Source organism: Podarcis filfolensis (genome assembly GCF_964270895.1).
Source record: "Podarcis filfolensis genome assembly, chromosome: 17".
Classification (NCBI taxonomy): Eukaryota; Metazoa; Chordata; class Lepidosauria; order Squamata; family Lacertidae; genus Podarcis; species Podarcis filfolensis.
In genome coordinates, this window is record NC_139621.1 from 14,869,174 (window position 1) to 14,894,501 (window position 25,328).

General features: G+C 44.7%; 1 protein-coding gene and 1 long non-coding RNA gene across 2 annotated transcripts in view; one reads left to right on the plus strand and one right to left on the minus strand.

Annotated features, from left to right (window-relative positions):
* LOC310753144 overlaps nt 1–25,328 on the plus strand; it is a 356,996-nt gene that overhangs the window by 280,205 nt on the left and 51,463 nt on the right. The gene's annotated exons all lie outside the window — the stretch shown is intronic.
* ADAMTSL1 (ADAMTS like 1) overlaps nt 1–25,328 on the minus strand; it is a 257,528-nt gene that overhangs the window by 114,350 nt on the left and 117,850 nt on the right. Inside the window, exons 10-13 of the mRNA XM_083592741.1 lie at nt 20,540–20,590; nt 15,364–15,568; nt 13,085–13,232; nt 8,969–9,053 (exon numbers count right to left, since the gene is read on the minus strand). Of these exons, the coding sequence (XP_083448867.1) occupies nt 8,969–9,053; nt 13,085–13,232; nt 15,364–15,568; nt 20,540–20,590 (489 nt within the window). The remainder of the gene's footprint in view (nt 1–8,968; nt 9,054–13,084; nt 13,233–15,363; nt 15,569–20,539; nt 20,591–25,328) is intronic.

The following is a 25,328-nucleotide window of genomic DNA, read 5'->3' on the forward strand; positions in this document are numbered from 1 at the left end:
TGGCGAAGCCTGCGCGCGCTGAGATCAGCGCGCCCAGGCTTCATGGACCTCTCTGCAAGCAGCGGGAGCGCTCCCGCTGGTGTGCGGAGATTTACCTGCATGGCGAAGCCTGCGTGCGCTGAGATCAGCATGCCCAGGCTTCGCGGACCTCTCCGCAAGCTGCGGGAGCGCTCCCGCTGCTTGCGGAGAGTTGCCAGCATGCCGAAGCCTGCGCGCGCTGAGATCAGCACGTCCAGGCTTCGCGGACCTCTCAGCAAGCAGCGGGAGCCAGCGCTGGGCTCCCACAGCTTGCAGAGAGCTGCCTGTTTGGGGGCTGGGATCGGGGGAAGCTCGGGCCTCCCCCGCCCCAGCCCCGCGCCTGGGAGGAAAATAATTTTTTTCCCTTTATTTCCCCCCAAAAACTAGGTGCGCCTTATGGGACGGTGCGTCCTATAGGGCGAAAAATACGGTAATTTTAACAAACAAACATATAAATACATGTTTTTGCTATGTTGCTACTTACTGGAGCAATTCCGTGTAGAATGAACGCGCAGATCAAGTACATTAAGATGCAGGTAAAAGTTCTGAAAACACATCACCTGTCTAGTTCCTTAAGCTCTTTTGGTAGGAAATCTCACCTCTAAAAGACTGGCTCTAAGCAAGTGCGGCTTAACATTTAGGAATTATTATTGGGCGATTGCATACTACTGGCCTTTCTGCAGCTAAGTTGTTCCCTGTGGGTTCTATTCAAATAGATGCATGTCAGGAATTTCCTTTTGTTTCTTATTGAATCAGCCCCATCACTTAGCCGGTGCCATCTGGCATCCAGATATTACAGTTTGCCCACCCCCCTTTTGCTTTATTTTATTTTTACAGCTCACACCAGGTTATTTATGGCAAAATGTTAAAAGCTGGATATCGTGTTAACATACAAAAGTGTTTTTCAAGAGTTGCAAATCTTTTAGAAAAAAACTCTCCCCAACTCGGCAAACTCTCCAACGAAACAAGTCAGATGAAAACTAATAGGCCCCTGACTTTTTCAGCCGCGATGACTGTGTAGTGGACTGTGTTCAGGTTGTGTAGTGGGCTATGAAATCAGGCCTCCATGAAGAAGGGAAGGATGAGACTAGGCAAGTTCTGAACGGTCTCTTTCACATACTAAACTTTCCCAAACATCAATGTGATAAAGTGGCAAGGAACAGGACATAAGGAGTTTATGACTATGTTTTACTCACTGGTGGATTTATTGTTTTCAGCTACTTTTATAATTTACATCTACATTTCCTACACTTGCTTTTGAAGGTAGCATTCCAAGGAACACAGTTCCTACCTAGAGGGCCGTATATAATGCCATCAATGGAGTCTCTCTTTCCTGCGTGTTTATTATATGGCTATGGTCACTGGAGGATTAAAAGGACCTAGCTGAGGTTTAAGTGAACACACTTTCCAATCTAGAATCATAAGGCGTTGCCTCAGGCAATTCGCAACACTGCAAAATATATTATCACTCCCATTTTACAGCTGAAGAAACAGCTCTGCTGTCAACAGCCCTGTTGCATAGAATGGTGCCTTTAAACCTCTTCTTAAATTACTGGATTCCTTTCAAAAAACATCACAGAGGTCAGATATTAATGCATAGGAATGACCGCTCCCCACTTAAAACGGGGGGTGCCCTTTGCGTGGACGCGCAGAGCCCCTAGATCTGGAGCAGCTCCATCAGCATAGGCTTGGCTTTGCCTTCCCTCAGGTGGGATACCTGGAGGTCTCCGCCTACCTCAGTCAGTTGTCCAATCCCACCTGGGGAAGCGTTGCCAAGGAGACCAGACCAGGTAGGGGAGGGATTACCTGCCCAGGTTGTGAAAAGAGCAGGATAGTGCACACCCCGGAAATGATCTCTTGAAGAAGGTACAGGGTTATAAAGATTAGGACTAGCTGCCTGAGAAACAGTTTCTATTCAAATGCGATTTTGGTTTTAAACACAGTGTAAGGTAGTCTCTATGGGAGTATATTGTATTTAATTACAGGGTATCAAAGTTTTTAGGGGGCTAACCAGGCTGGGATAGCTGGGATAGCAGGCTTCTTGGTTTCTGAATGTCTAATGTAGATTTTCAGTTCCGTTGTTCTGTATGGGACAATGACAATGCTGTTTAGTCGGAATCTCCTTCCTTGTAACTTGAAGCCATTGGTTCAAATCCTGCCCTCCAGAGCAGGAGAAGACAAGCTTCCGCCATCTTCCATTTGACAGCCCTTTAGATATTTGCAGATGGCTAGCATCCCTCCTCTCAGTCTCCTCTTTTCCTCAGTGTGGTGGGCCCGGGGGTAACCCATGAAACGCAGTCCTGGTCCGGTCCAGAATCCGAAGGTTCCACTAGGAGTCAGTCCGACAGGTCCAAGGCAGGACATGAGGCAGGATACCAGGCAAGGACAGGTACAGGATCTCAGGCAGGCATACAGGTCTGGCATACAGCAATGTTGCTCCCGTAACCTGGGGCGGGGTCCGACAGCCTTTTATCTTTGTCAGGGTAGCGGCTGGTCCTGATCCCCCAGTGACTCACCTCCCTGTTTCGCCCAAAGGCAAGCACTCCTCCTGTGAGTACTCAGGTCTCTCCTTCTCTCAGACCTTAGTCTCTGCAGCTCAGGAAACGTCGGTGAGTTACTAGACCCAGGGGCCGCCTCAGCATCCCCTGACTCAACTGGTAGTGAAACAGCTGTAAGTGATGGCCCAGCTGAAGGCAACGAGGTAATCCCTGCATCTGGAGCCAGGGCAGGCTCAGGCGCCTGACTCGGCCCAGCTGGTGTTTGTTGCAGGGGAATCTGTGCGGACAGGGACTCTTCAGGATCAGGCCCCAGACTTGGTTCAGATGATGCCTGAGGCAAAGGATCCAGTGCAGACTGAGACTCCTCCGGTTCCGAGTCCAAGCCCGAGTCCCAGGCCATCAGACTCAGCTCCTTCAACCGTTCCTCATCAGGCTTGGTTTCCAGATCCTGAATCATCTTGGTCACCCTCCTCTGCACACGTTCCTGCTTGTCAACATCCCTGAATTGTGGTGCCCAATCTATTCAATGTACCGGCATTAACAGAGCAATCTTATACGTTTACTCAGAAGCAAGTGTCACTGTTTTCACTAGTAACTGCACATATGATTGCAGCCAAAGGGTCTAAGAAATGTTGTTAGGAGGCATTCTTTAATCTTCACTTAAAGTAGGGCTAAGTTAGAGGATTAAGATCCTTGCAGTACACAACCCTATAGAGAAAATTTAATACGAGTCATCTGTCTCATTTCTAATAGTAATTGGCAATAGAGTCAACCCTCAATTTAGCTGTTCTCCATAGAGATCATATTACTGATCATTCTCATAAGATTTTGTTGCCTTTGGAAGGTTAGCAGACGGTAGGTTTGTGTTTCGGCTTGTCAAAAAGGGCTGTTTTCACAACTGCAGGGTGGGTCATAGGTGCAGTGAATTTAGCCCTCTGAAATTTGTTTTATGATAGAGGAGGATATCCTATCTAGTTCAGGCAGATGGAAAGCGACTAGTTTATCTCAGCTAGATGAATAAAGTGTGCTGAGTGGCAGTTTCTTATTCTCCTCTTTCTTGTATTTGTGGGACTCGAGAGAGGAAGAAGTGTTGCCAGCCAGCCTTCAAGAGCAAGGTTTCTTTTGATTGCTGGCGACTGGCATTTCCCATTCCTGCTAACTAAACAAGACCTTCTACATTACTCCTATGCAGTGGCATAGCGTGGGTTGTCAGTGCCCAGAGCTGCATGGAGCAGATTTGTGGAATGGAGGGAAACAGGCGGAATACACATGCACATTCAGCTGCGTAATGGTGTCCTCATCACCCAGGAGATTGCGGTTGAAGATAGGAAAACAGGAGTTGTTCTGTTGCCTGGAGAGGTCACTTCCTGCTTCGCATGGAGAAGCTATGTTCAAGAAAGTTTCTGATACAGTGGTACCTTGGGTTACATATGCTTCAGGTTACATACGCTTCAGGTTACACACTCCGCTAACCCAGAAATAGTGCTTCAGGTTAAGAACTTTGCTTCAGGATGAGAACAGAAATCGTGCTCTGGCGTCATGGCGGCAGCAGGAGGCCCCATTAGCTAAAGTGGTGCTTCAGGTTAAGTACAGTTTCAGGTTAAGAACGGACCTCCAGAACGAATTAAGTACTTAACCCGAGGTACCATTGTACAGTGGTACCTCTACTTACATGCACCTCTAGTTACGTATCCTTCGGGATACACACATGGCAAACCTAGAAGTATTTTTCTGGGTTTCAATGCACACACATGCGCAGAAGTGCTCTTCCGCGCCCTACGCATGCACAGAAGCACTCTACCATGATGCGCGCATGCTCAGAACAGACACCTCTGGTTGCAGAAACCTCGGGATCCGACAGGAGTTCCAGAATGGATCCTGTCCGTAACTGGAGGTACCACTGTATTTTATTGTGCTTTTAATACTTGGATGGGAGCTGCCCAAAGTGGCATATAAATTAATACTAATACTAATACTACCACTACTAATATTTCAGTGGAGCCCAACAATGAAAGTGCACAGCTGTATTGAGGCAGCACCGGGTGTTGAAATTTTGTGCCCCTAATAATTTTGCACCTGGGGCAACTGCCCCTGTGGTCTCCCCACCGTACACCGATGCTCCTTACAGCCACACAAGGACAGCGGAAGGGAATGGAAAACCACTGCTGCTACATGCCACACTATATAACCTACACAACTGGAACCACTTTCAATATTTTTGACCCCACCCTCAAAATTGATGAAATGCTCTCCTCAGTTCACCCCCTTCAATGGGGTAGTAATTGTGAAGAAGGCATTTCACAACAGACCAAAGAAAGAATGAAATATAATAAATATCTCTTTTTCTATCAAAGAAGCCTTAATCCACTCAAACATTGTGATGTTATTTTACAGAGTTGTGTCTCCATTTTACAGCTGGGGAAACAACTCTGTAAAGCAAACAGATCTGCTGAATAAAAAGGTGCTGATAAGTCCAAATAAAATCTCTGCTTAAGTTCTTGGGATTCCTTTCATTCCCCCTGCCCCCCCCGTCCAAGGCTGTATATAATTCCTTCAATTGCCGTTTGTCCAAAATACTTTATAATTATATTCCATATTTTCTGTTGTACCTTATCCCAGAATCCTTACAAAAATCCTTACAAAAATCCATTTGTACCACTATTCAGAAATCTGTTGTGCTGTCATTTTTAGAAGAATGCAATAACTATTCAACACCAAGCATTGGGGGAGGTTTTTCTTCCCCTCACGAAGCAACACCAACATTAATTCTCAACATTCAGATCCAGACTTTTGTCAATAAGTCCATGATCATGACTTCTTCTGGAGTTGTGGCTTCTTATAGCTTATTTTTTTAGTGCTCTGCAGCAGAAATATGGGCTATGATTCAAATCATCCTTTTCCAGTGTAAGCAACGTGATCCCTGTTTGACACACACACACACCCCGACACTGCCCAGTTCCCATTATACAACTGAAGGGTAATTATAGTTTGTTAAATACGTATTTAGAAAAGTGGTTTACTAGTAGACAGAAAACTGCAGAAATCCAAAAACTGGGCTTCCAAATCAAAATAAATAGAAACAGATTCAAACATGTATCTGGCACTTGGCTATAAATGAACAAAAGGCACATATGAAATATATAATAGCTCTGAAGTATAACTTCATCATAACATGTAACAGCTGACAAATATATATTTGCATACGATACATATAAATATAAACATAACTATGATCTTGAGTATAATATTGTACATTTCCTCACTGTTTCCCCATGGCTTCAATTAAAATTTGCGCGATTTCAGGTCAGCCATGCCAGCATGGCAGCTTTACTATCTCAAAGACAAATTTTATGAGATGAAAATATGGCTCTAACATCAATCAAAACCAAAAATTGTCTCCAGGAAGGCTAGATATGTTTCAGCTAAATGTGTTTTGGAATGTGAAAGGTTCAGAGTCTAAAGGACAGCTGAAGCAGCTTGCACAAATCCTGCTGCCTTTCTGACACCATGAGGAAGACGCTAATTTTTCCCCCAATCCCAGGGCCAGCTCAAGACATTTGGCCGCCTGAGGCAAAGGAGAAGATGGCACTCCATCCTAATTCAATGTTCAGAACCCAACTGGGCTGATGTTTGAATTTTACTTCAACGTTGATGATAGGAGTAGAATCCTGCGCCACATCTGGGACAGCTGTTCAGATTAGGGGCCACAGGAGGGAGAAGTGGAACAGAGTCAGTTGCCTTATTCTGCCTAATATTAGGGCCGGCCTTGTCCCTTTCACAGTAGCAGCAGTTTTGAGAAAAGGTGATAGTGGCTGAAAAAGTAGCATCGAGGGAAGTGCTTAGGTGGCCCTTCTCCCCTGTGGCTGCTTTTAAACAAAGAAAAAATATGCTGCTGTTTAGTCGTGTCCGACTCTTTGTGACCCCATTTAGCTCATGCCAGGCACTCCTGTCTTCCACTGCCTCCTGAAGTTTGGTAAACTCATGCTGGTAGCTTCGAGAACACTGTCCAACCATCTCGTCCTCTGTCGTCCCCTTCTCCTTGTGCCCTCCATCTTTCCCAACATCAGGGTCTTTTCCAGGGAGTCTTTTCCAGGGAGCACTCAGGGCTGATTTCCTTCAGAATGGAGAGGTTTGAGCTTCTTGCAGTCCATGGGACTCTCAAGAGTCTCCTCCAGCACCAGAATTCAAAAGCATCAATTCTTTGGCGATCAGCCTTCTTTATGGTCCAGCTCTCACTTCCATACATCACTACTGGGAAAACCATAGCTTTAACTATATGGACCTTTGTCGGCAATGTGATGTTTCTGCTTTTTAAGGTGCTGTCTAGGTTTGTCATTGCTTTTCTCCCAAGAAGCAGGCGTCTTTTAATTTCGTGACTGCTGTCACCATCTGCAGTGATCATGGAGCCTAAGAAAGTAAAATCTCTCACTGCCTCCATTTCTTCCCCTTCTATTTGCCAGGAGGTGATGGGCCCAGTGGCCATGATCTTCGTTTTTTTGATGTTGAGCTTCAGACCATATTTTGCGCTCTCCTCTGTCACCCTCATTAAAAGGTTCTTTAATTCCTCCTCACTTTCTGCCATCAAGGTTGTGTCATCTGCATATCTGAGGTTGTTGATATTTCTTCCGGCAATCTTAATTCCGGCTTGGGATTCATCCAGCCCAGCCTTTCGCATGAAAAAATATACTTCACATCTAATTTGGCATTTATCAACATCCCATGAGAAACCACTTCCCATTTCAATACAGTAGGAATGGAAGGGAACCTTATGAGAAAGTCCTACAGGGCTTGTTCTTTAGTCCCCACCCCACCCTGGATAAATTGTAATATTTTAGCTTGGCGAATCAATGACATTCTTTAGTTTTTAATGTTTGATTACCGTACTTTTCCATGTATAAGATGAGGGTTGTTTTATTTTTACACAAAAAGAATATTAAAAATCGGGGTTCGTCTTATTCACAGATAGTGCAGAGGGGAGATGGGTGTTTTGTTTCAGCCATGAGCAGCAGCTTGTCACTGGTGACTGGGTGGGTGATTGGTGTCTGCGGCAAGGGCTGTTTTGGATTGGCTCACCAACTCAGGGCAACCCCACCGAAAAAGCTCAACAACTCTCGGCCATTTCCCCCCATTTTCTTAAAATGTAGTCCCCCAAAATAGGGGGCGTTTTGTACATGGGGGGTATTATACACAGAAAAATATGTTAAGTAAAATGTCATATTTCAAGGTAAAGGTAAAGGGGACCCCTGACCATTAGGTCCAGTCGCGACCGACTCTGGGGTTGCGGCACTCATCTCGCTCTATAGGCCGAGGGAGCCGGCAGACAGCTTCCAGGTCATGTGGCCAGCATGACTAAGCCACTTCTGGCGAACCAGAGCAGCACATGGAAATGCCGTTTACCTTCCTGCCAGAGTGGTCCCTATTTATCTACTTGCACTTTGACGTGCTTTCGAACTGCTAGGTTGGCAGGAGCAGGGAACGAGCAACGGGAGCTCACCCTGTCGCAGGGATTTGAACCGCTGACCTTCTGATTAGCAAATCCTAGGCACTGTGGTTTAACCCACAGTGCCACACGTGTCCCATTTCATATTTCAAGGTGGGAACCTCTAAACCAGTGGTTCTCAACCTGTGGGTCCCCAGATATTGTTGGACTACAACTCCCATCATCCCTAGCCCTGGACTTGCTAGCTAGGGGTGATGGGAGTTGTAGTCCAACAACATCTGCAGACCCACAGGTTGAGAAAGGCTGCTCTAAATGTTTAAGTGAGAGACATTTTCTGAAATGAAAATTTACTTGGTGAAAGCACCCCATGAACCTTGGGAGTGCAGGGTGTGTGGAAATCTCAGATCCGATGGCCAGAGTTCACAAGATGAATTGCTGTAAACATGGCATTTCTGTGATGAATGTGATATCTAGGCTGGCTCTGAGCTAGCATAGGCTGGAAGCGGCAAGTTTTGATGTTTGTGTGTGCTTTCAAACTCATGCGAAGCCTGAACTGTACAGTTATGCGAGAGGTTTTGCACTGCTTCCGCAACGGAGAGTTTGAGTCAGCTCTTATTCACCAGTTTACACGAACCAAAATAAATAAACTCAATCAGCATGCACAAAACCACTTCGGCTACGAGTGAAAATCAGCACAACTTGATTAAAAACCTCAGCTGCTACAAGCTTAGAGGGTCATAAAAATAAGCCCTCTGTGAATCAACTTACTCGGTTGTTAGAGCTACATCATGTTAATTGTGGTTTAACTCCTCGCAAGAAGACACAAATCAGCCAGGAAGACTTTCAAGTTAAGGGCAGGATTATGGGGTATGGAAAATATCCTAACTTCAATGGGGTTTAACTCCATTCCGGAATGTAACAAAATGCACCACACTTAGTCTTAAAGTAAAATACAGTTTCAAAGCACTGATCAACTCCTGACCTCATCCCAGTTTCAGAAAACCATACTCACGTTGGTTCTTCTGATACTATTGCTCCTTCTTCCAATTCCTGGGCTTGCTTGTACCATGGCAATTTAGCTTCAACAGGAAGTTTTTCTGCGGGAATAATTACAGGTAAATAGGAAATATGCCGCTGTAATATCATGCACATTTTTTTTTGTAAATCAATCCACCGATTTTCTGTGTGCTGCATTGATTTCATACTAGCAAGACACTAGTCACTATGACCACAGTGTTTGTGGAGAGCACATTCTGTCTCTGGGGACAGGGTGCAGTAAGTCTCTGCGGCCTCATTTGCAAACAATGCAAAACTGCAGCTCTTATCATTCCCAGACAGCATGGTCAATAGGGATGTGACAGGAGGTGAACAACATCTGGAGAGTCACAGGATAGCCACCCTGGTTTAGTGTGTCATCCAAATCCTAAACTCTGGTTAATCTGAACTATGGTTAAGATGCAGCTGATCTAAAACGCAAGCTGAAGTTTCCAAACTCCTCCTTGCAGACGTATTGGAGGAGACCAATGGGCTGGAGCCTGAAGCTCAGTTTCATTACACTAAACACTGGTTTAGTATTACGTCTGCAATAGCTCTCTCTGTGTGTGTGTGCTCTGCACATTTCTGCCAGAGGGATGTGTGGGCTTCATGACACAGAAGTCATGGATCTTCCCCTGTGGGAGACATGAGGTTTTGTTTTCACTTGTAAGCAGTGGCAGGAAGTGAAAATACACAGGTGCACACATTTCCTCCTGCTCCTTTTAATGTGCCTTATAGCCCCAAGTTCATGTTATCAGATCTGAAGATTCCTGCATTGCTTAGTCAAAGATGTGTGTGTAGTTATACCCATTGTATCCTCACTTTAATAACTTGAAGAAAATATATATATACTAAACTCCACTCTGATGGTTTATTATGACATTCAAGAAAATCCAGATGTGATGAGTGATAGTTGAAGAAACAGGCAAATGCAAAAATAGTTCAGTGATGCCCTTTCCAATTTGAGCTTATCAGTTCATCAACTATGTGAATTTGAAGAATGAGCTGAATACTTTCCCTGTCATTTTTGATACAAAACAGCGCTGCTCCGTATCCCGACCTCTCCCTTCCCCTCCAAAATCAGTACCAAAAATATACATTAGAAGTATCTAATAAAATACTCACTTTAGGAGCCAAAATATACTCCCTTGGGAACATAAATCTGGACTTGGCTAGAGTAAACTGGAGCAAACCAGACTTGCAATGGCCCTTCAAGGCTAGACCTGAGGACCTGAGCCCATGACAAATGGGTGACTTCACCCTGAAGGAACAGAAAACCATCCCCAGGGACCTACTGATCTCTGCGGAGATCACTGGATGCTACAGCGCTTCTCCCAAGCTCTCTGACTATAGCAAGCTGCTGGAAATATGTGATCTGCCTACATGACCATTTCCTCCCTGACATTCATGACCCAGAAACAACCCTCCATGGGCCCTTTTTTCCTTCAAATCCACTTGAACAACAGTTTACAGTTCTCATATTCAAACTAGCTAGAAAAACAGCAGCTGTAGATACCGTATTTTTCGCTCTATAAGACGCACCAGACCACAAGACGCACCTAGTTTTTGGAGGAGGAAAACAAGAAAAAAAATATTCTGAATCTCAGAAGCCAGAACAGGAAGAGGGATCGCTGCGCAGTGAAAGCAGCAATCCCTCTTGCTGTTCTGGCTTCTGGGATAGCTGCGCAGCCTGCATTCGCTTCATAAGACGCACACACATTTCCCCTTACTTTTTAGGAGGGAAAAAGTGAGTCTTATAGAGCAAAAAATACGGTAATTAATAAACGAAGTTAACCAATCGTTTCTTATAGAGCAAAAAATACGGTAGTTGCTACTTATGAGCAACATTGCTTTGATTAGAGTCTCCAATTCTGGCAATTCGACACATGCAGTTGTTTCTGAGTAAGCCCAATCTGTTTTGTGTTTAATCCTAGAATTAAGAGCCTTGGGTCCATATGGAACGCGGCTTTTCTGAATCTCCCACCAATAGCTCATTGCACTTCCCCCAAAAAACCTTCTCTTGAAGGTTGAGAGAACTTCAAAAGTGGAATTTAACATATGCAGGGAATGCAATCTGGAGTGAATGCAATCTATTAACCCTCCCCTTTCTGCTTGTGTATGGACTGGGCAGGTGAAGCTTTAGATGCTGCAAGACACAAAATTTAGATGAAATCTTTTGATGATGGATCTACTATAGGGACGTATACCCAGCCTAAGGATTCAATAAGGGCATTCCCTGCTGCTTAGGGCCCCAAGTTTTCTTCCAGGCACAGAAGACTGCCACAGAGCAGAACAGGAAATTAATACATGCATACATACTTTTATTCTATGCTTCCTTTCCACAGTTCAAATCATGCTCAAGGCGACTTGCAACATGAAAATATGCATAACTACAACATGACAAAGTAGTAATAAACTGTAAATAGAACATTTAAAAGTGCACAACCAGGCTGAACGATTTTCACACAACAAGCTTTAAAATAAAGATGCAAAAAACCCAACAGCAACACCCCCCCCCTCACCAACAACCTCCCCAATAGATTGTGCATTCAACATTTTTCATACAGTCTTTCACATTGATTGAACTATCCATTGCAATTCTGGCAACACACAGTGACTATAACCTGTAATCCTATTTCACATCTCCTGTGATGAATTTTCCTGGAGTAGATTTATGGGCATGAGGACAAGAGGAAGAGGATAATGAAGTTATTATGCCCTGATTCCTCCCCAACCAGTACTTGCCAGATTTCTACTCAGATATATTTAGTGGTACCACTTGATGTTATATATGTGGAAATGCAGCTCTTAGCTTAATCTGTATTTTACCATGTTCATTAACTCTAATATGTAAAGAGATATTTCTGTTTATACACAGTATACTTATTTTTATGGTAATGGAAAGTCAGGCCTTATTGCTTTTCTTTTGCCCTTTTAAAAAACTGTACAGCCTTGTAAAACAAAAACAAAAAACCCCCACATATGGTGCTTTCCTGTAGAGATGCCTGCATGATGCCTGTAAAATATGGTGTGTATATGCCTTGGTGGGTCAGAGGGAAAGAGACATATTAAGTCACATTCTGTTTACAAATCCTCAAGGCCAGCCCAAGGCATTCTGCTGTCCTTTCCAACTCTATAATTCGACTTTAGCATCTGAGGCAGCCAATCCCAGAAGCAGGGTGTAAAAACACAATAACAATGTTACAATAAATAAAACAAAGCAAATTTGCTGACTTTGCAAGCTGTTGAGCTGATCTTAACTTTGGTCTGACACAATACAATTATCATGGCGTTTGCAACTTGTTTGGTGATGACATGATACGGTATCATCTGAGACCCTGATGTTGCTCTAGGAAGCTAAGTGCAGTCAGAATATACACACTTTCAGAGTTAACGCTAAATACTACTTCTGGCAAATAAGCCACTATAGCTGCTAGAGGGATGTGAAAATTTGTGTCCTGGGCTTTTTAGACTCGTTTACCCATGTACTGGGACACGGGTGGCGCTGTGGTCTAAACCACTGAGCCTCTTGGGCTTGCCGATCAGAAGGTCTGCGGTTCGAACCCCCCGCAACGGGGTGCACTCCCGTTGCTCTGTCCCAGCTCCTGCCAACCTAGCAGTTCCAAAGCACGCCAGTGCAAGTAGATAAATAGGTACCACTGCAGCAGGAAGGTAAACGGCGTTTCTGTGCACTCTGGTTTCCATCACGGTGGTCTGTTGCGCCAGAAGTGGCTTAGTCACCCGAAAAGCTGTCTGTGGACAAACGCCGGCTCCCTCGGCCTGAAAGCAAGATGAGCGCCACAGCCCAAGTAGCCTTTGACTGGATGTAACCGTCCAGGGGTCCTTTACCTTTACCTTTACCTTTTACCCATGTACTATCTGAAACCCAAGGGGTGCATTGGTTGCCAGATGTGAACCCCCCCCCACAGCTCTCCTACTCCACTATATTGGCTAAAATTAAACCTAGGGCATCACCTCTCAGACATCCGATTTACTGGTGGAAATGTCCTGCCACTCGGGTGGCGGGGAGTACATGTATTTAGAGGGAGGGAGAGAGAAAAGGAGGCAAGGGTTCTTTTGCCCTGTGTTTTACCTTTGGGCTTGTAGCAAGGAGTGGGGACGATGCATTCTTCTTTGATGTGAGGCTTTGTTTTAGCAGTGCAGCCACCGGTATGCATTCCTCTGTGATCAATGCACAGAACCACCCGGTATCTTAGGCCTTGACCACATGTCACTGTGCACTGAAAGGAAAAACAACGAAAAAAGTATATTCCTGAATAGCCAGACTCTGCCTTCCTTTTCTGTCCCTGCTTGCCCATATGGACAATTAGCAACCAGAACCATCTACCCATCCTGGCTTTCTGATCATGGTTTGTTAGGAAGAAGCAAACCACAACTCTGGTTTATACATAACAACAAACCATGTACATACAGCTTATTTCTTCCGCTCATACCCGGGCAAGAGCAACAGGGCAGAATACGCTAGCATGCTGCTTAATCCCAATTAGCCGTTAACGGGGGTGTTGCATGGGGGGTCCACAGAGGTGATTGCCCTAGGCGTAAAATTGTTAGGGGTGCAAAAATTCAGCACCCGGTGCTGCCTCAATACAGCTGCGTGCTTCCGTTGCTGGGCTCCATTGAAAACAGCTTCTCCATGCAAACCAGCAAGTGACCTCTCCAGACAATGGAATGACTTCTTTTCTTATCTCTACGGCTATGATCTGCTGCGTGATGTGGACACCATTAGGCAGTTGAATGTGCATGCATACTCTGTCCATTTCTTTCCCTCCCACCCCGCGCCTCGTGGCCTCGGACACTGGCAACCCATGCTATGTCACTGGCCACAAGCAATGGTTTATTGTTCCCAACATGTGCTTTGTGTGTGACTGGCATTCTGAGTTAAGAGGAAGGAACAAGAGAATATGATGGTTTGGATTGTTCATAATTATTTGGTAGATAGGTCGTCTCCCCTTCTTTCTTTCTTTGTCACTCACTCGCTCGCTATCTCAGTACTGGCTATTTGGCTTGCAGCCACAAGTTGCTGTGCTTACTAACACTTCATCACTTTCATTTGTAGTCACTTTGGCTTAGTACAGAGGCAAAGCACTTAATGTTATGTGGTAATCAGTGCGATGTCAAGCTTTTTTGGAATGGTGAATGGTGAACTACATACAGTAGGCTCTGCTCCTTCAACTACTTTTTTTAAGAAGTCCAGGTGAGATCAGAGCCTCTCTACAGAAAGGTGGCCTTGGATAATGATATGGAGACTGTTGGAGGTGCCAGGTGCAGTCCTGCTTGCCCTGTGGGCTGATATACTTGCATAGAAGATAAGAGAGCAACCTCCAAGATTCCTAGACTGCCGTTCCTGTGCTGATCTCTTGACATTCCTTCAGTGTTATACTGATACTCTTAGGGTTTGCTGACCTAACCTCACTTCCTCTCCCTTCTTCTCCATGCCTCCCTTGTGACCAGAGGGACACTTGAATCTCTCTCCATCTGAGATGCAAGCAAGTTAGCTAGAACTGGGGATCTCTCCAATCAAGGAATAAACACAGATTTTTATTTATTTATTTTACAAACTCAGAATCTCAATGTGCTTCTCCGGGTGTGTGTGTGTGTGTGTGTGTGTCAAGTACAGTGGTACCTCGGTTTACGAACTTAATCCATTCTGGAAGTCCATTCTTAAACCAAAACCGTTCTTAAACCAAGGCGTGCTTTCCCTAATGAGGCCTCCCACCGCTGGTGCCCTTCCACTGTTCGGATTCTGTTTTTAGACCAAGATAAAGTTCTCAAACCAAGACACTATTTCCGGTTTTGTGGAGTTTGTAAACCAAATCGTTCTGAAACCAGTCTGTTCTTAAACTGAGGTACCACTGAATTTTCCTCCAGGGGGGGATTCTGCATGGTAAACTTCTGCTGACCATTTAAGCTCTCGCTGTCATCAGCCACGGTAGTCTAAAGAGAGGCTGTATCCCACTTTTCATAATAATAACCTATCATAATAGCAATCTACCCTTGCTCATTCCTTGTTGAGCACATTCGTGAAATGCATCACAGGGCTTTATAGAACTAAGAGGACTAATAAGCAATGCTGCAATATGCAGTGGTGCCTCTGGTTGTGAACAGGATCCATTCTGGAGCCCCGTTTGCAACCTGAGCAGAACGCAACCTGCATCTGCGGGTGTATAGGTCGCGGTTTGCCATTTCTGCGCATGCGTGTGACGTCATTTTGAGCGTCTGCGCATGCGGCGAAACCCGGAAGTAAACCTTTCCTGTACTTCCAGGTCACGCAACCTGAAAACGCTCAACCTGAAGCAAATGTAACACGAGGTATGACTGTAATATATATATGTATTTAAAGAAAGTGGTTACCGGAGACCACTCCTGAGCCAACCACTTGGGGCAATCGAAGATGTTGCAAGGCTGGACAATGGGCATCTTGGGAGTGTACATGCACTTCCATTCTTCCACAGAGCTGACGAGCCCCTGGATGTCCTCTTCCACGCAAGAGATTGTGCGGCTCTGAATGCCTCCGCCGCAAGAAGAAGAGCAGGCGGTCCATGGGGTGCTTTCCCACCTGCAAAACAAGATGCCAGTCAAGGAAAAGGCTGAGCACCTGAGCTTTCTCACTGCATGCATCTTACGATATATTGGCATTTCTCTAGCAGCAGCAGCAGCAGCAAAGCACAACCATGTCGGTTGCTGGAACAATTACATCAGCCAGTATTTCACCCCTGACTGCCTAACAAGGACAAAATTATTTAGCTGGTGAAAGAATTCACAGCATGACATGAACAGAATAAATCTGTGGATTCAGTATGTCTTGGCAGGGGTCACCCACCTTTACGGGTCTGTGGGCACGTTTGAAAATGGGAGAAACTGTTGCAAGCAACCAAGCACGCATTGCAACATTGCGTACTGATCAGCGCCTAGGCATCTTCCCTGAATCACCATTTCTCAGGGGCAGCGCATTTCCGCAATATTCGAATGGTGAGATATTACTGCCGGGAGAATGCAGTTCCTGCAGTCTGGAATGTGGCAGAGGTGTGCGTGTCACAGGCACCTACTAGATTCTGCCTGAGACACCAAGCGCAGCTACACCATATTGTATGTGCCATGCTCAGAGTGCTCAGCGATGGAGCTGAAAGGGAACGGTCTCAAGGCAAAGTACATTTGTCAGTTTCTTTCCTGGCAGAGGGGTTTCCAGTTAAGTCTTTGAGTCAATGCTCAGCAATTAGAGGGCTGCCCTGGGTGCTAGTGTGCTAAGCCTTCAGTCTTTAACCCCTTCCATGCAGCCAACGGGCAAGTACAGTTATTGCGGGTGAAGCTACGACTCCCACCACATCCAGCTATCCTTTTTGTGTTGGCAAGCAGGTGGGAAGAAGGAACAGACAGTATTCCCTCAATGCTGGGTCTGGATTTGGCCCAGCAGCCTATATAGTTGCTAATTACTACGTTAGGCGGACCCAGTCGCGCTGTTGTTGTTGTTGCTTAGTCATTTAGTCGTGTCCGACTCTTCGTGACCCCATGAAGAGCACGCCAGGCACTCCTGTCTTCCACTGCCTCTTGCAGTTTGGTCAAACTCATACTGGTAGCTTCGAGAACACTATCCAACCATCTCGTCCTCTGTCGTCCCCTTCTCCTTGTGCCCTCCATCTTTCCCAACTTCAGGGTCTTTTCCAGGGAGTCTTCTCTTCTCATGAGGTGGCCAAAGTATTGGAGTCTCAGCTTCAGGGTCTGTCCTTCCAGTGAGCACTCAGGGCTGATTTCCTTCAGAATGGATAGGTTTGATCTTCTCGCAGTCCAAGGGACTCTCAAGAGTCTCCTCCAGCACCATAATTCAAAAGCATAAATTCTTCAGGGATCAGCCTTCTTTACGATCCACCTCTCACTTCCATACATCACAACTGGGAAAACCATAGCTTTAACTATACGGGCCTTTGTTGGCAAGGTGATGTCTCTGCTTTTTAAGATGCTGTCTAGGTTTGTCATTGCTTTTCTCCCGAGAAGCAGGCGTCTTTTAATTTCGTGGCTGCTGTCACCATCTGCAGTGATCATGGAGCCCAAGAAAGTAAAATCTCTCACTGCCTCCATTTCTTCCCCTTCTATTGTCCAGGAGGTGATGGGACCAGTGGCCACGATCTTCATTTTTTTGATGTCAAGCAATTTCCCAGGTCACATGCACACTCAATGCATGGGGCATGCTTACAACCCAAACTACTAGCACTGAAAACTATGCAGTGAGCAGGACATCTGCAGCAGAGTCCCCACGCTAGTGTGAATTTTGATGACACAGGGTTCCAGGGTTTTCTGATGGAGAGCCTATGTACACAAAGTTGTAAATGCAGAGGCTTCCCTCTTCAGACATTTCATTGAATGTGCAACATTGGTGGCAATGGCCTGTGGCACAGTCCCACCTCCCTGTCCACACACTGAGTGGACGAACGTGACGACTATCTGAACAGGGCTATTGTTAATGTGAAACCAACAAAGGACTTAGAATACAATCCTAACACCGCTTACCTGCAAGTGAGCCTCCCCAAATTCAATAGGACCTACTTCTGGTTAGGGATACATGAATCTTTCAATTTCAGTTTCTTGGAAAAGCTCCTAATTTTCCCAAACTTAAATCCAGTTCTCTAGATTTCCACAACAGTTTGTGATTTCTTGTTTAAAGTCCTCACGAAAGGCCATCAGCATTTTAGCACAAATTTATTCTAATAAACATCTTTCCATACGCTATTTTGCCCAATATACAATTTTTGCAATGCAATCTCCCCTAATGTAATGCATTGCTGTATGTTATTTTTAACATACATATATGCATTTTAATGCATAGTTTAGTATAAATATTTTTGTATACATTACTTGGCTGGAGAACTGCATTGCAAAATTTGCAGAAGTGCAAATTTCAAAGTGTGGTAAGAATTCATCTCTACACCACCTTTTTTGTTACCCAGGTGAGGAATAACCACCTTTTGAATAAACTACAGAACCAAGGAAACTATTTCCAAGTCCAGCACCCAGATTTAGCGACCCAGCATTTATTATAGCTATTGTAATAGGACAGAATTCACTCATTGGTTCTGTTGTCTGTTCAAAATGTGGTTGTTCCTCACCTGGGTAATGAACAAGGTGTTGTACAGGTGAATTCTTACCATGAAAGGATGGCTCTGTTTGGACTTGCTTATTATTTTGGAAAGTTGGTTTTAGGTAAGATTGCCTTTAAGTGGAAACTGAAATTAATTCCTCCCCTTCCCTACATCAGTTCCAGTTCCCATGCAAAACCACTCTTTGTGGGTGAAGTTCTTTGTTGACTGAGAAGCAGTAGAAGCAAACTGATGGAGGGAGAGACACCATCTCTCACAGCACAATTAATTTCCTCTTCTGTTAAGTGTGGGGCTGGGCATCATGCTAGTGATTGTGGATAAAAGTTTGCAAGGTAGGTCTGCATAGGCTAAAGTGTGGTTGGACTATACTTTGAACTTAGCATCTAGATCAGGCATAGTTGCCAGCTTCCAGGGGCCTGTGGAATGTAATCCACTGGAAGCAGTCAAGTACAGCATTCCTTGTTTTCCTAGAGTGGAAATGCAAGGGAATGTTTGGTCCAGCCAGTCGAAACTTCCTGTTCCTCCTGGCCTGGAGCATCCTTCTTCTTGCATGTGACTAGCAGGTGGGCATGGCCTTTCCAGACCTGGTAAAATGCCAAGGCATGCTGCCACTCTCCTTCTTTTCCATCTTCCTTTCGTCCTGTGAACTGCTGGACTGCTAGCCTGCAGTCACTAGGTGAATCTCCCTTATGGGGTAAACCGTTTTTATACGTTTGTAAATTTAAGCCTAAAGCCTGCCTTCAGGGATCACACTGTGCTCTGCCTGATCGTGAGTAAAGTTTCTTTTTATTGCTTATGAGTAAGACTGTGGTGTCTTTGTTCTTTTAGGAGGGATTCAAGGGGTCTTACCAGGAAAATATTAGAACACATTTCAATCTGGACAAGCCAGATTGAATTGTATATTGTCTTAAGAAACTCACATGAGTTTGCAACTAGTTTTCTTCTGCTGTGTAAAGCGGAATGCACTCTGCTAAGTAAAGGAACTTGCTAGCACAAGTTAGGAAGGATATCAGTAAACAATATATCCTCTCCTGCCACCCTGAACATTCCCACAGGGATGAGGGACTGTTGTTGGTTTTTTGTTTTAGGGGACCAGGCCCCCTCAATGTTCATAGGGCTATTGGCTCCACCCCCTGGCTCCTCGTGATGTCACACACACAATGTGAGAACATCACATTGGGCCCCCTCAATCTTCTTGAGAAGTTGGCACCTCTGAGATCAGGACTATGCAGACCTTGTCTGAGGCCAGGTATATTGTTCGAATAAAGCTGTAAACTCAAACAAAAAGGCAGCCAGTCTCAAGTGGAGGCCCTCAGCCAACTTAGCCCACCGAAGCCCAGCCATTCTAGTTTCTGAACAAAACTACAGCAGCATACTTTTTATATTTACCATTCATTTGCATTCCAATGAGAAATGCAATTATGTGCTGTGCAATTCACCAAGCCATTCATCCTTCACAGTCACTTTAACCTTAATAGCATAATATATGCCTTACAGACACACAAACACAAACGCACACAGATGTTTCTCCCCAATCAAGCTTGTAATCGGCTGAATGCTTCAATAATTGGGCTCAAGGTTGCCTCAGAATAAACACACGGAAGAAAATACTTGCATAAGTCACATCAATAAGCCAAACAGAATTAAATAGATTCTGCTTCAATTTGGCAATTGTTAAAGAGTAAGGCCTTAGTCACAAAATTCTAAAATAACAAGCTTCTAGCCAATTAAGACTCATTTATGTTGCTTAAAAGATGAATATGCGAGAAATAATGTAATACAGTCATGCAAAAACGCCAAAAGCTGTCAAGAAATATGGATTGAGACAATGGCTTTTATTGGCCCCATTAGCAATTAAACTGTAATAACCTGGATTGCTATGTTAAAACCAGAGATGTCAGAATTTGTTTTCAATTAATTGTCTTGTTTATAGCTGATTATATAACAAGTTGAGTGGCAGTATTTTGACTTTTAACATATTACGTGAAATTAATAATTCTGGAGAACACAAACACTGTCTTTTGCTATAAACCTTTACCTTAAATGAACTGCCTTCAATCAACAGACTGTAATTGCCATTTTGAGAAAGATCCAGTTAAAACTCTGCCTCTCAAAGTGCCAAACATGTGCCCACATGGGGAAAAGAAAGGGTGGCCAACAGCTTGACTTTTTAATTTCAGTCTCAATTGGATATTTCAGTGACAAGATTCTTTGGTTTGTGTGATAGGTGATTATCATTCTTTGCGAGAGCTCCAGGACACGAGAAATCCAGATTTCAGTATCTCATGTGTACAGAAAAGCAGGAAGCAATGAAAACAAAACACAAGACCGCAGGCCCAGAGCGTGTTTGCAGATCACTACCACACTCTGTTAAGAGTATCAATCAACCACAGGCACATATCTGCATGTTTGTTAAATAGAGAAGCTGGTTTACATACCGAGGAAGAGGATGGTAGAGGTCATAGGGCATGATCTGCTTGTATCCATCACTGTTAGGAACAATAATGCCAACCCTCTGAGTAGAAGGTACACACAATAAAATAAACACTAAATGATTACATTATACAGAGACATAGCATTAAATAGATTATTACGTCATTCTACTCATGCGGCTAAAAATCTAGCTTCAAAGACTAAGGAGGCAAGCAAAAATTGACATTGGCACTCATCATTTCACTTTGCAAAATATTTCATGAACCAGTTTTTTTAACCTATTAGTTAATATGGCTCCCACAATGTAAAGTGATTTATTTATTAAATGCAGAACAGTTATGTTCTTAAACTGAACTCAACAGAGTTAATGAGTAAGTGAGGGAGAGAATGATGTGTTTTGTATCTGTGGGGAAGGGGCGCAGAACTTCTGAGCCTCCAAATGTTTGGGAGTTCAGTTCCCGTCCTCACTGATTGGGCCATGCTGGCCGGGACTGATGGGAGTTGGAATTCAACAACATTCAGATAGCCAGAGATTCCCCATTCCTGGTGCGTGGAAAAGAAGAGTTTCTCCACTCTTACAAATCACAAACAGCAAGGAGTTATTCTGTCTCATTAAAAATAAAGCCCACCACCAAATTTTAAAGGTCAACCTAAAAAGTAGGGATTTTGTGCTGCGAAAAGAGACATATTCACCATTACTTGTTGACAAATAAAATGACTCTGTCAATCAGTAGGATTCGATTATAACATCTCAACAAGGTGTGAGAAATGTTGCCATCTTTGTACTAACCATAATGTTGAAGGATGCTTCCACACATCAAAGTTAACAGGAAAACAGGAAGCACAAACAGGAAGTGTCTCACTGGAGTTTCTTTTTGTTGGGGATTCAGTCTACTCATGCTTCTCTTGCATGATAGCGATCCTGCTAGCATCCATCACAACTTGGATCACTCCTTGTTCAATATGTGGTTTCCAGGTCACCAGTGCTATAATTTACAGTCTTAACCCCCCACATTTACAGGGAAGCCCCTTTACGACATCATAGCTCATTTGCTTACGAACTAAGCATTGATAAAGCAAAGACTGGGCCAAGTGAAGCAAATATGCAAAAAGGCTACATAGCCTGAGAGGCAAAAGTACGTATTCTAATGGATCACTTCCCAACAAATTATAAAGCAAGCAAACAATACGAATCACTAATAGGAAAGCATCGGTTTTCTTTAAGTACTTGTTTGGATCTTCGGTGCTTATAGTTTGCATCTATGTGTACTGCTGCATGAGAGGAGGCTGAATGTAAAAAATGGGTTTGTTAGACACTAAGGTGGTAGCATATTGGCATTCTAAATTCTAGATGGCTAGTGAGGAACCACATTGCTGCTGGAGACCAATCCTTCGCTCCGCTATGTTGTCAGCCAAGAACCCAGAGCCCAATACCAAAACACAGGGTTAATTGTTTTGGCACCTGCAAGAGCCCAGAGCCTAATTCAGTAAAGGCCACAGCAAACCCGAGTTTGCAGAACTACTTGACAAGTGTGCGGGGATGCCACAAATTTCCTTGAAGGCAACATCCGGACCACTGGGCACGTGATGAAAGGTTAGGGGGCTCAGAAATACATTTAAAATAGAGCTGATCATCTTTGTGTGCTGTCTGTTGAATCCTGAATTTAGGCTGCATCCAGGTGCAGGTTATATACACTGCTCCTTGGTGGGGCTCTTAAACACAGGGCTGCAGCAGCATTCCTGAAAGGTCAGAGTTGCAGATTCCAGGCAAACAACTCTGCACATGCAACTAGACCCCCTTGCTGCAGATGTTTTGTGTTGTACAGATGGACCTCAAGGGAAGCGAGCACACCATCCAGGGCTACTCAACACGGGCCCACTCTGTGCTTCCAGAGTCTTCGTTTGGAAGCCCCAGTACACCCCAGATGTTCCACCCCAATGTGTATGAGAGCTCAATGACTTTTTCTTAAGCAGAAGCAGTCCTGGGAGGCTGCAGTTTTCCAAGCAGAAGAAAAGCAAGAGGAAATGAGGTGCTTAACCCCTTCTTCTGTGGCTGTCTGCTCAAGATCAACCTACACACCCACCCCAGCTGCTCCCCTCTGTTGGGGTTTGAGGCTCTTTCAGCAAGTCTGAGGAGGAAGGGCCTTGCATATTAGACTGCATTACGGATAAGGACGTAAAGCTGGAAGAGAGTCCTGACAGGATGTTTTCTTAACTAATTAGAGAGGTCTTTTCAGTTCATTTCAAATTGGCAGGTTACGCTGGAAATTTCTTAACTGCTTTGCTCTTATTCTGTCATCACGTTGCTGAAAAGTATTTAAATAGATAGCAATTATGAGGCAAATATCACAGTCAATCTGTATTCCTGTTTCCACTAAATTCATGATCAGAAGAGCAATGAGACAAGTATTTTGGCACATTGTGTGTACGGGAAGGGCCTCTTTGTCAATGCCTGCAAGATATGAGTCCTTAGCAGTCTCGGTTAGTGGTAGAATGCTTTGCGCTGTGCTAGCTGCCCTGCAACTGGGACTCATAAGGCAAGCGAGCTCCCACATGAGACCGCAGACTGCCAGTCAATAATTAAGCAGCAGAATTCAATCTGGAGGGCAGTGGGCCTGTACTGCGTGCTACTGTTGAATGGTTTCTTTAAATTTTAGGTTTCATTATTGTTCCACAAGATGTGTATGTCTTTAAGGGCCACAGCAAGTGACATGACCTAGTTTTACATCTGTGAAGCAGTATAGCAGGTGCTGTTAAGTTATTTTAATTAAGCTGTTGGGTATAGTATATAAAGAGCAGCAAGTAGCTCTCTCAGTACCCTGGTGGATGGGTCGTGCTTATTGATATAATGTAATTCAGTGTAAAAGAAGTTTTTGTTATTTGTTATTAAATCAAGCAAAAGTTACTTTTGCGTTTCTTGAATGTGTGGTCTCCACAGCAAACCTTCTGCAGCCAAACTAATCTGCAAATAACCAATAGTTACAGATGCTGCTTTCCTGCAAATTGGCTCCACCTCTTTGTGGGGAGAAGTTGTGGGTGAACCACCAAGCCTCCCCCCCTCAGTGTGGGGGGGCGGGACTGTGTCCCGCCTGTGGCTGGGGAGGCCCGGCCACGCCAGTTAGCCAAGCGGCCAATCAGGCGGCTTGGGGAGCGTGGCTGGGACCAATTTAAACCACAGCTTGACGTTGAATTGGCCTTTTTCAGCCTCGCGCCGTGGATCTCCCGCCCTCCCACCCTTTGTTGAGGTTGCGTCATTGGCCTTGCTACGGACTTTGGTTGGTTGCCGTTGAGGGTCCTGGTAGGACTTTTTCCACTTGGCAAATTGGCACTGGCCACTTGGTTTTCGTCTACCTCATAGCAATCGTCACAACTTTGTAAGGTTTGGCAGTTAGGCATTGGAATAGCATTGTGTGAGGCACTGGAATACCCCTCTGTGCTCAAGGGTATTCCGTTAAAGGAATCTGGGGGTGTGGATCTCGTCCGAAGCCCGGGGAGGGGCTAGGGCCATGCCATGACCCCAGCGGGAACCCAGGGGATGCTCAAGTCGATCTGCATCGGCGGGGCTCCCCCTACTGGAGGTTTACCCTTCCCAGACTCCCTGCAAGGCAGACAGGAGTCAGATATAGTCTGTTGATGCCAATGCCTGAGCCAATACCGCTGTAACCAATAAAGTTGTGGCCTAAATTTTGCCCATTAACATTAACCTAAAATTCTGTGTCCTTGTGCCTTTATTCTCATGGGGATGGCTTGAGGCTTTGACATGCAAAGCAGGATCAGCAGAAGAACAGTTGTGGGTTGTGTGCTCTAGCCTCTCCCCCTGCACCTCTTTTCACCTCCCAAAAGTCATCCTTTCAGCCTCTTTCACACTAGATTGTGTTTCCAGCACAAACGCAAGAGCCCACATGGAGGAAAATTGGCTGTGAGGAATTCAGGGGAAAGGGTTAGGCACAAGTACATTGCATACCCCCCATGGCTTCTCCACTACAAATCCCATGCTCCCAACTCTGCTTTGCAGTGGTGACCAAGTGAGAAGCGCCATCTTTTTTTGGTGACTGTAGTCATTGGTCTTTAGTGGGTCAAATGTCTTCTCTCTGCCATCGTGATCATGCCAAATATGGATACTCAGTGGGGTGGTGGGGGAGCAGGAAATGGATGAACCCAACCTATGCATGTAAAGGCTAGAAGGAATCATTTTCGTTTGTCAAATGTGTAGGTGGAATTTTTTTCCAGCATTGTCTGTACAATGGAAGGAATTTGAAATAAAGGCACAAGATGACTTTGTTAGGACAAGCAGAGAAAGGGTGCGTAATGGAGTGTCATTCCGGGTGTTAAAAGGTATGCACAGTTAAGTAACATCAGCATAAAGGCTATAATTAATGTGAAAAGGAAAAAAAGCAGGTGATTTGCCTATCGTACGCAACCTCCCAGGCGCCTGTCTGTAGCCTGCAGTGCGAACAGCGAAAAGATGGATAGCGCAAACACATGAGAAACCCACTCAGATCAAGGGCCTGAGTAAAGCTTATTCTTAATATTGGTGAAAATGGATTAATTAAACCAATTAGCTGGTGGGGGGGGGGCTATTCTGCAGTGCTCTTTTAGAGCAGGTTTCCCTGCTGAGGATATATATATTGCTTCCAAGAGCAAATGCATTTATGAGAAAGGTCCTATACTACAGTCACATTACTGACTAAGCCAACTTCATTCTGGTAGGTCCTGTAAGTGGAAGGAGAAGACTCTTGCATCTAAAGGACTCCTGCCCTTCAGGATCCGTATGTCAGCAGCCTCATGTTGATC